The sequence below is a fragment of the Micropterus dolomieu genome, linkage group LG14 (assembly GCF_021292245.1).
Source record: "Micropterus dolomieu isolate WLL.071019.BEF.003 ecotype Adirondacks linkage group LG14, ASM2129224v1, whole genome shotgun sequence".
Taxonomy (NCBI): domain Eukaryota; kingdom Metazoa; phylum Chordata; class Actinopteri; order Centrarchiformes; family Centrarchidae; genus Micropterus; species Micropterus dolomieu.
Window position 1 is genome coordinate 20,027,238 of NC_060163.1, and position 11,953 is coordinate 20,039,190.

The 11,953-nt window shown below is 38.8% G+C and overlaps 1 protein-coding gene across 1 annotated transcript; it reads right to left on the reverse strand.

The window, feature by feature from the left end:
- Nucleotides 1–4,306: 4,306 nt before the first annotated feature.
- prph2a (peripherin 2a (retinal degeneration, slow)) lies at nt 4,307–10,044 on the reverse strand. The gene is made up of 3 exons (XM_046068029.1): nt 9,464–10,044; nt 7,426–7,672; nt 4,307–4,741 (listed from the first exon to the last, which is right to left on the reverse strand). Exons 1-3 carry the CDS (start codon nt 10,042–10,044, stop codon nt 4,535–4,537), a joined length of 1,035 nt encoding a protein of 344 aa, XP_045923985.1. The 3' UTR covers nt 4,307–4,534.
- Between the last annotated feature and the right edge of the window lie 1,909 nt (nt 10,045–11,953).

Genomic DNA, 11,953 nt, shown 5'->3' on the forward strand with positions numbered 1-11,953 from the left:
AGCCACCTTCTCCCAGTTAGGCATTCCTTCAATGTCATATAGAAAACCAGTAAAAACACTGAATAAAGCAGTTTCATGTTAAAACAAACTGTGTTCCTGTGACGCCATTTGGCGGACGCCGCGAGCCCACATTTACTCAGCTTGTTTCTCTGATAACATAAGATCCATACATCTGATGAATAAAATCTTTTTTAGTTTATCAGAAAAATGTGTCATGTGTGGCAGACAACCATAATGTTGACATATGCTCAAAGAGGTTATGGCGCCACTGACAGACGACCAAATGATACGTTACCTTGATTAAAATTACGCTTCTGTGGGTTTGAAACTTGTTTTCAAACATTTTAGATAATGTAAGTACACAGCTCAACAAAATATATAACATAGGTCTAGTTGTTTTTATACATTTTAATAAAGAAAAGTTACATATAATTACTTTAATTTATTTATTATCCATAAATAGTTAGTTGATTAGTCCATTAGTCGACTGACAGAAAGTTGATTTTGATAATTGATTATTCATTTAAGTAATTTATTAAGCAAATACCAGACATTCTTTAGTTTTAGCTTCTTAAATGTGAGGATTTGCTACTTTTCTCTGTTTTAAATCATTGTAAATAAAATCGTTTGGAGTTTTGGACTGATGGTATAGGGCACAACAAGTAAGACGTGACCTTGGGCTCTGGAAACATGTGATGGTATGTTTTGACTCTTTTCTGACATTTTATCTGCTAAATAATTAATCAGAAAAGTGATCAACACATCAATTTATGATGAAAATAATTATTTTTCCAGGTTTTATTCATTTTGTTTGGAGGGAGGATTCTGAGCAAGGTTTTGTCATCAGTAAAATGGGTCTTATCAAGGTGTTTACATATAAAGGGACTTTATGGCAATTGTTTCAGTTGTTGTTGTTTCTGTTCCAGTAGCATCAAGCTGAAGTTATACATTTCCTTTAAGATTTTCCAGCAGAGGAGAAGCCACCGCTGCACCATTAACATTGATGGAAAGACACCCTCTTGTGGACTTCTAATGTAACTGAAACTGTTCAGAGTGACAGGCTGTCAGGGACCCTAAGTGTTCATGCATGCCAGCAAATTTGTCAATGACACAAAGGAAGTTAGAAAAGACATTTTGAGTCAAAATAAAGTACATTTGAAGAGGCATAGTATTAAAGGTGGCTGCAGGAAATTATCAAAACAGCGGGAGCGTTGGTGAAATCACAGATTAGACTGCTATAGAAAAGAAAGTGAATCAGCTGGTAACCAAACTACATATATGATCACTGTTGGAGCTCTTCAGTGGATTAGATTCACACACAGTCAGTTTAATTTTTTAATTAATTAATTACCTGCAGCCACCAACAGAGAGCAGCAGAAGACATACAACACACAGGATGCTGTTGGAAGCTTGTTTGTGTTTGTTTCAGGGTAGTTGATAGATGTTGACTCTGTGTGTTGACTTTTCTGTGAGTAATAATTGTTTGGAAAGAACATCTGATGCAAGGTAGTATTTGGTAAATAATGTATTTTAAAAAGCTGTCTATTTTCTACAGATGTATCACTATCAATCAAAAGCAGCTCTGGCAGTAATTGAGAGGCTGTTTTGTCTCTCTGGACAAAACAAGTGTCTGTCACAAGGAACTATGACAATCAGAAGCCAAACTGACATTTAAACCAGTGTTGGAAAGTAACTACATTTACTAAAGTAACAGTATTTCCATTTTATACTACTTTATACTTCTCCACTACATTTCAGAGGCAAATATTGTACTTTTACCTGCACTACATTTATTTGACAGCTATAGTTACTTTTTAGATTAAGATTTTACAAACAAAACATACGATTGATGCATTGTTATAGATCAGACTGCTCAACAGTACATGAAACAGTAAAAATTTGCTCCACCTCTACTACAACATCAAAATACCACTTACAAATAAATAAATCAATAGTATAAGTACAATTATTTGTGGTGCTTTAAAGCTATTTGGATCCTAATACTCTTGTTTTACTTGAATGTACGACTTGTAATGGAGTACTTTTACAGTGTGGTATTGATACTGTAACCTGAGTAAATTATTTAAATACTTCTTCCACCACCGAGTGAAACTGCAAGTAAGTCAAAGGTACTCAGGTATACAGTGGTAGAAAATAACAAAGTACATTTACTCAAGTACTATACTTAAGTACAGTTATAAAGTACTTGTACTTTACTTGAGTACTTCTATTCTATGTTATGTTCTACTTCTACTTCACTACATTTGAGAGTGAAATACTGTACTTTTAACTCCACTACATTCATTTGATAACCATAATAACTAGTTACTTTAGAGATTAAAAATGTATACAAATACCTACAAACACTTAAAGCAATACGATGCATTGCTACAGACTATCGATATACTGTATATAAAATACTGGTATATAAAATAGTCACAATAAGCTCCGGTATTAAAATGTTGTTTACATGTTAAAGAATCCGCAATAAAAAATAATTTAATATTATGTAGTAATACAACACTGTCAACCATTCTGATACATAATGAATACTTGTACTTCAGTGGGATATTTAATGCAGGAATTGTACTTACAGTAATAGAGTACTTTTACACTGTGGTATTAGTACTAAGGAAAGAATCTGTTTACTTTGTTTGTACATATTACACAAATCTCCCTATTCCTGATTCCTTCTTTTACTCAAAACCAACCAACAGTTATTTTGTTCCATAGCATACATTGTCATCCTACCCGGACCATTACTTTCTCTTGTTTGTCTTTCTATCTCTGTCTTTCTGTGTCTCCGCCTGCGTGACGTGAATCCTGCACCTCACCTGCTCACCTGGTTGAGGGGCTCATGCTAATCCAAAGCCGATTAGGCTTCTTATCTACTCAGCGCTGGTTATGTGCTTTGGTCCAATAAAAATACCACGTAGAGTTGGCCTCTTTACCGTTCCTGCTGACTCTTCTCAGTGCCCCCCCCCCAGATAGCTCTAAGTGAGTCACTGGCGTTGATATCATCCTCATTCCTCATGTCTGGCATTTACAGGATTCAGATGCACATGCTTTGTAGTAGATTGTGTTTCAGGAGAATGGATAAACAGTACCTTACTGCTGAAGGAAACAGATTTGTTACTTGCATCCACTGAAGTTCATTTTACAGCTTTTTGAATGCACAAAAATATCAGGTTGGGATTAAATAAAAAAACAACTCCAGAGAAACTTTTACCTATAAACTTCACTTGCAAATACATGTACATGCGCTACTTTGTTTGTGAATGCATCTGGTGCACAGCCCCCTCACACACATACTCATGTCCTTGCATTGGACATGTGAAGAGTCATCCCATGTCCATGTGAAAGCAGTAATGCCATAATTGCCCTTATCCTATTGACTTAATCAGGAACCCTGTGGCGCTAACAGCATGCCTCGCCTCTTGTGTGGATCAAGGTCGAGACAACAGAACGTCCTCATTTCACTGTTAAATCACATCTCTAAAATCCTTTATTTGTATATACAATCAGCATAATCTCTTCCTCTACACACACAACAAAGCCAAAAAATATGGAAAAACATTTTTTTCATATATTTAAATAAAAGATATAGCTTAATTACATTATTTATTTAAAAAAAGTTAATTTTTTCATCATTTCTACACTATGTACAAAGACAGCAACCCAGTTTTTAGATTATACATACATATGTGTCAATATACAGATACTGAATGTACAAGGGAAACATCAAAGAGGATCTGAAATTACAGTACAGGGGTCGGGAGCCAAGATTTAGCTGCCAAATTCAGTCGTCCTCCACAGGTTTGGAGTTGGCCCTGCTTCTCTCCAGGGCTCACATCTCAGTTCCCATGCCTCACTCTGTGCTGCAACATTCATGCATAATTCATACCGATTCATTCAATTCAAAACTCCATCTCAGGAGCTTATCCAGTCTTCATTGTGGACGAGTATAAAAAGAGCTGGGGGGGTTAATTTGTTGCTTTGTCTATATACAGTATCAGCTACAAGCCAAAGCACTACAGACCAGTCAACAAAAATAAAATATCTTCCATCTGCACCTCTGGTTTCCATGAGAGGAGGGCATCTGACATTTGTCAATACATATCAAATTTACTGACTTATCATTTTGCACATTTTTGGAAACATCCAAATCCATCAAAGTGTTGGAAAACCGAACAATACATCTTTTAAACAGCATGTTTATGACTCAAAGTTGGAGTCTGAGATGGATTTATTTGGTTGGGGAAAACCAAAAAGAAAAACCATAACAAAACTCATCCTACTCATTATCTCTCTCTATGTATGAATATAAAGTTAATAATTATTTATGCAAGGAGTCCATTTGTAAGGAGTCCATTTACAAGGAGTCCGCGTAATAGGAGTTCACAGCCAAATATGTGTGTGTGCGTGTGTGTGTGTCTACATAATAAATGTTGGTAGAAAAACATGGTTATCTCACACGTCCACTTCCTCTTCTCTTCAGGTGTGAGTGGTGTCAGTTTTTGCCGGAGGTGTAAGCTCAGCTCACTGTGGCAACTGCTGCCTCACCCCCCTCCTCCACCTTGCTGCCTTTGCCCATGGCCTTCATGTTGGCCATGATGTCGGTGAACGTCTCCTTCACCGTCTTCTCCAGGATCCAGCCCTCGCTCTCACTCTCCGGGTCCTCCGGGTTAGCCAGCGTGGACAGGGAGCTGTGCACATACTGTAGGCCTATTGTCACAGCAACCTGCAATGGACAGAAACACATATAAGAGATCACAGTAGCTTCTTCTGACGAGCAGGAATGAGCATTGACAATATGCGTTAGAGTCTTGTTTGTGATCATACCACATGAACATAGAAGAGGAACACGCCAGGGCCCAACAAATTATTGTTATCACAGAACAAAATGAATCGTCTTGGCCCCAAATTGTAACAGATGGGTGGAAAAATAACTTCATACAGACAAATTAACTACAACGGCACTTAAATGAATAAAGATTTAGTCAATAGATCAATGAGTCAATCTGTAGAAAATTAATTGACAGCTATTTCGGTTTGTCTTTTAAGTAACTTTTCATGTAAAATTGTCTAACATGTTCTGGTTCCTGCGTCTCAAATGTGAGAATTAGCTGCTTTTAAAATCTCAAGTATTAGAAAATTTAAGATATAAGGATTTTAGACTATTGGTTGGACAAACAGGATATAGGATGAACTTCATCACCTTGGGGTCTAGGAAATTGTGATGGCAAATTTTTCACTATGTTATTACCAAACAAATCATCAATAAATTACGAAAATTGGCTGATTTATCTTTAATGAAAATAATTGTTAGTTGCAGTCCTATTTTGAATATCTTCATAATTCTTTTTTTATTAGTGCAATGTGACATAAAATAAAGAGACGGCATACATAAGACAAAAACAAAATGTATAGACAACAACAGGACAAACAAAGGTTTGAGTTGTCATATGTTATGGTTATATGTTGCTGTGCATGTGTGAAAGTGAGTAATGGAAGTGTGGTGTGTGAGTGTAAAAAGGGAAACGTGTGAGGAAAACAAAGACAAAAATAAAAACGTACAAAAAAAAATAATATCTGTAAAATGTTAAGAAGTAATTTAAGACTGGTGACTTCAGATCAGATTGAGAGCTCAGTCTGCAGGAAGTGAGTCTTGTCACCTCCCTTAGATTAACCCATGACTCCATCTCTGAGCCCACTATCTGTGTCAGCAAAGAGACGCTTGCATAACTACTCCTAAATCTGGGATTCCTCCGACTGTCTGTCCGATCAGCTTCCAGGGTATCGCACTAAATCCAAGCTTTTAGAGCATGGTTTTGTCTGCTGGATTTCTGGCACAGAGATGTTATCTAAATGGTGCCATGTTCTCATCATCACTGCTATTAATGACTTCAAGGATTTATCTGTACATGTTTGCCACTGTTCCCTTTAATGGCGGGCAGATTACTGGGCCTCGACAACAACAACAACATATGTTGGCAGTGGAGGCTCCGGGTAGAGTTATATGTGCAGATTTTGACACTAGAAGGCTGCTGAAGGAGGAAAGTTTCTCTTTGCTCACATTAAATCGGAGTTTAAGACTTGTTCGTACCAGATGTTTTTGTGAAACAACTGGTGTGGAAGCAACTCGTGGTCCAAGATGCAAGGATGATGAGGAAACTAGTAACCTCTGGCACATATGCGCTGATAATTGACTTTTCAGTGAAGTACTCAGCATGTGTTAGGCTAGAAACCAGACGAATCTGCCAAACTCATGTTTCATTTGCTCTGGCAGACGTCTGGCCCTCTTTCCCATCCAGACAGATTTCCATCCGTCCTGGATCTGGTCAGGCCAATCACAACTCATAAGGGGCAGGTCTGATACAATGACTCACAGGGCCAATTTGAAAAGTCATTGGTTGTTGGTTGTAGGTCTGGACCTGCTCCAGCCTGCAGGCCCATCCAGCACAATGCACCAGGCTCAAACTGTCAAATTAGGAATTGCTGATCAAATAATTGCATTGTCTACCTCAAATCTTTTCAGAAACACATGTACAGTTTAGCTGTAATTTGAGGAAGTTTGTGACCAGGCTGCCAACTTGAATGTGTTGCTTGACGGTACGTCACGTGTTTTGTGCTCAGATTGGATTTAAGTCTATCCAATTGTTTCCAGAGGCAATTTGGTCTGTGCCCATTGATAACACGAAAATGAACTGAGAGGTTCTAGACTAATATGCATTTGCATTGAATTAGTCTGAATTGCCTGGTTAAGCATGTATGTGTATGTTATTAATATTTGCATACTTATGTATTCTGGTCATTTTAAATTTGTTTAAAAAGGTAACTGACTTTTTTATGCAAAAAAAACATAAAACACATCAGAAAAAAACATTATTCAAATCAGAGTATTGTACTATATATCTTATGTCATACCCTTTAAATGTCACACATCATAGTAAAGTAATGGTTAGCCCTGTTTGGGATGGATCCCTGATGATTGGTTTGGCACATACATTTGCCAAACCAACCAATTAGTCTTCATCCTTAAAGTATTTTCTATTGTAAAAACTAAAATGACATTTTGAAAACACTTCTGATAGAGATCACTTCTGATCTTTATGTTGCTTGTTGAAGTTTCTTTTCAAGTGTGGAATGGGATCATTGCTGCTCCTTGTTTCCATTGGGGTAACAACAAAAAAACAACTAGAAAACGTACTTGGACAACTGACACAAATGGGAGAAGTATGCTTTATCAGAAGTGTTTTCAAACTGTCATTTTAATTTTTATAAGATAAAAGGCTTCCCCACCTTCATGGACTTAAGTGGGATTGTCTCCTATGCAGTGGAAGTGATGGTGCAACTAGTTAAAATTAACATGGTGGACTTGAGGTGGAAAATGAATATTTGTGTTGATGCATCGCTGGCCCTGACCTCAAGCATAGTGACCAGCACCACCATGGCTCCAATGGTGTTCATCAGGCCTCCATAGTAGGACAGCAGGGCTTCACGGCAGCCGGGCTTCCACACATTGAGCTCCTCTGTGTAGTGGTCGTAGCTGTAGTGGGCAGAGTTGTTGGTCATCTGGAACTGGATGCAGGGTCTGGGGGAGCTGGGGTTGCAGCAGCTGAATGGGACTCCATCCATTAGATACTGGCCATCCACGTTGCTCCCAATGCGGCTAAGAGGATGAGACAGTGTCATGTTAGTGTCACGTTATGATGGGCTGGAGGTGAAAGTGAGGCAAGATTAAAGGTCAGGAACCTGCCATACTATGCTTGTACTATGTGTGGGCTAAAATTAGCTGCTGGTCTTATACCAAAATAACTAGAAGGTGTGATGTTTATTGTTACTGTATTGTGTATTTTTGAGTATTTTTGAGACCATAGTTAGTGGTGTTGTACCTCACAATATTACAATCAATACAACACCACCCATTCCTGCCTCAACAATGAACAGTGTTGAATCAATAACTCTCTAACAAATGCAAAGCATAACTCAAACATTTTAGCATGCTGATGAAGTGGTTTGCATTGCTTTTGCTGTGTTCATGCTATATTATTCTTTTTATGTTGCATTTACCACCTGTAAGGCAACACTGTCACTGGTGTACAATAATCAGTTAAGAACCTCTCATCATCAACTCTTACAGTATGTTGTGTAAATTAGTTTGCAGAGTACTGTAGCAAAACGTGCGTATTAATAACATTTCTATTAATCAGGCCTACACTTCACACAAGTACAAGAAATGTGAAATCATATTTTACTTAAATACTTGACCCAAATATCTTAAAATGTAAATATGTGTTTTCAGGTTAATAACATGGTAATGTGCACGCACCCAAATGAGTATATTTGTGTCAGTGTTCAGTCTGGAGAGCAGATCTCCACTGTGATTGATAGTAGTAGGTCAGTGGAAAGACACATATGATTGGATCATTAAGACTGGAGAAGGTCAGATATGGAGCAGTGCTTTCCAGACACACCAACACCTAATCAAGTCCAAAATAATGTCCAGATTACACTTTTGTCAATACTGCAGGACATACAGGAAATACAGAAAATAGAAACCTTCTGAATACTAATCAAGGCATTATCAGTTATAAAGATGGCTGTACGGAACTGTAAGGATATTTAAGTAAGTATTTGTAAAACTTGGGTTATAAGTAAAGTCTTGAGGGCGTGTAAATCTTTGAAACTTTGAAATGAGACATTTATAGGGCCCTTTTCCATGATTGCTGTTGTAGGCCTGTTATGGCATTACTAGAGTTTTCCAATCACCTCCCTACTTTACTGTCCAGTATTAATGTGAAGCCAGCGTTTATGTTGATTTTAAAATCGCAGCTACAAATTGTTTTGTTGCGTAGTGCTGTCCCTGGAGTGTTGCCAGGTCCTCTGCTGATTGGACAGGACACTGATTCTTGAAGGACATGGACACTGTAATCCTTGAGCTTAAACACTAATTGTGTGCCAGCAAGCAAAACTGTCCTATTTAAAATTGTCCTCACAATGCTAACTGGTACTTGTTACCCCAAATCAGTGTAGATATAAACAGGTTCTCACAAAGAGACCACAAAACACTGGATTGGAACAATGTACTTTTAATCCCTCTCGTGCCATTTTGATCTTGTATCTTTTTCTGTACGTAATCACCTCCTCCCAACTTTATCCATAAAACTGCCTAGTAACCTCTTCTGCCCTCGCAGCCCCCGATACAACCTATTGCTGTCACCATTTCTGTAATAGTAATCCTTAGTGGATGAAAGTGAATAATACACCTGCTCCTGCACTTCAAATCCAATTTTAATGAAGTCTAACAGCCCCCAAAGCACCAGCCTCCACCTTGATGCACTCAGGTTCAACGACAATCTCTTTGAGCTAAAAAGTCATCGCCCTGTCACATCATACAGCAATGATCTCTAACTTTTAAAGGCTATCACGAGGGATTTAGTTGTTAATCCTTGTCACTTACTCTTTGACTTCCTTTGAGCTGAAGTCCAGGTAGCGGTTGCTAACCCACTGGATCTCAAACCAATCTCTGTAGTTGTCATTTCCGCAGCAACGAAACTCCATCTGCATCAGGTCCAGGGTCCTCTTCATGTAGCAGCGCCCCGGTGTATCTGTGTCCTTGTAGTACTTCATGCCGTTCCTCAGCCCCTCAGACAGGGTGAACTGCAGAGGGATTCTCATCAGGAAACACAGTAGGGCCGTCACAAGCAGCAGCGCGTTAAACACCATGCAGACCACCAAGAAGGTCTTCAACAAAGACTTCCACTTTACAAACTTGCTAGGGTCCAACGAATCGTAGCAGACTTTGCCCCCAAAGGCGTTGATCCCACAGGCTATTAGACCCATAAATATAAGCAGGTTGGGCAAGAAGTGGCTCTCATTGTTGTCCATAAGTTCTGAGCGCTTTCGCAGCTCGATCTTAAAGAACAGGCCCATGCTGAAAACCAGCACGCCAGCCATTACAGCAAACCAGTACATGAACCAGACCGTCTGGGCAAGCTTCACTCGCTTCTTCAGATCAAACTTGACCAACATCAAAGCCATGGTTCAACCTGTGATGTGTCCTTGCCTGTGAAGAAGAGAGTCAAATGATAATCTAGAACAGCAGGAGCTCCAAGATTTGCAGATAGCCCCTTAGTTCAGATAAATGTTCTTGAATGCGCCAACCTGCAGTTTCCCTGTCTCTTGGATCTCCTCTGGCTAGTCCAACAGGACAGGAGAGTCAGCTCAGCCTGTAATCCATTCCACAGCAGAAGAGCAAAGATGAACAACCCAGGAGGACCCGGGAGTAGCACAGGAGTGTTATTTCTCCCAAGGTATCTCCTCTCCCATTGTGACAGAAACTTTAAATTTTACAAGGCTTTATTTTTACCCAACTTTTGCCGTTTTTTCTTCCTTAACACACAGGTGAGGCTAATCGTGGTGTTCCGCTCTCCTGGAGAGGTGGAGGATTGCCGAAGATCCTCGTGATTAAACTCAAAGTTGCAGTACGTCATGCTAAGCCCCAGTAAGCAGCCTCATCCAATTTGCAGAAATCCCTCTACACAAGATGAGCCTGATTGTAAGCCGCTGCCAGGGGCCGTAATTGGTTTGAGCGTTCACGTGGTCATGGTCGCCTTGATCGAACACACCAGGAGCTCTAATGGCATCAGCTGAAGGCTCACAAAGACCATGGACATGAAAGTGGAGTTAATAATGGAGCATACCCATTCACAGGCAGGGGTCTGCAGGTTCATCACAAACAGGATGTGCTCACAATGGAGCAAATAGGCTGTGCTGCTCAAGCCCCAGTAAACCATTCACAGAAACAAAAGAGCTATCAGGCTCACAAACAAAAAATTAATTTAGAACTACACAAATAAAAAAAAACTGAGACCATTTGGATAGATAAAACATAATCACACATAAATAAATATGACAATTAGATAGATGTAGAAAACTTCATCTGGCAAGCATATAAATGCATTTAAGTGCTCTCAATTATCTTATTGCCACTTGCTATCTTGGCAGTTAGAATCAGCACTGTGTCTGGCACAGACATGAGCCAGATACTTATGCTGGCAAAGCCAGACATTTCCCTGAATGGCTTCTAATCTGACTCCCTTAAAACTTTGCAGTGTTGTTTACCACAACATTGGGGTTGAATAGGTGTTGTTCCTGCCAGATATACATGCTATGATTTAGAACCGACCCTTCCCACAGTATTTCTATACTTAACAACATAAAACAACTTGAAGCCCCTCCTCGTCTGTTTATAACCACTTTGTGTCACTGTTGCTGCATTGTCTTATGTTTTCTTAATGTTATGTAACTGTCTTGCTTTGTTCAGTCTGTTTTTGTCTTCTGTCTCCTTTTAATTGCAAAAAAGTGTACATTATTCATGGAATGGCTTGACAAAACCCTGAAATATTTAGGTATATCCCAATCATTGTTTAGGTCCCCCCTTTTAGTATTTATGAGCAGTATATAAACATTTAATAAATGTTTATATCACACTATATTGTATTTATATGAAAAATAAGGAAATACTTAGGAAATAAATAACTTCTCCTATGAAGGCATATTTAATATTACATCTGTTACTATATTGTCAGTCTCGTTTACAGCATCCTCCACTTATTGGTGCCCACAGGAGGAGTTACAGTTGTTGACGAGAATACATTAACACTTACAGGGGAAGTGAATATCATTGATCTCATTGCCATGGCACCTGTAAGTGGGTGGGATATATTAGTGAACATTGTGTCTTCATAGTTGATATGTTAGAAGAAAAAATTGTTGACAAAGTTGATGCTGATTCTGATAGAAAGGTGTCTCAACACAGTGGTATCCATGCCATTACGTGCAGCAGGTGGTCATTATGTTATGGCTGATATATCTGCTTACAACTACATGTCAGTGTGTTATTACCATTTATTAAATGCTAAATAGGGAGAGTTATAGTAAAGTGTTA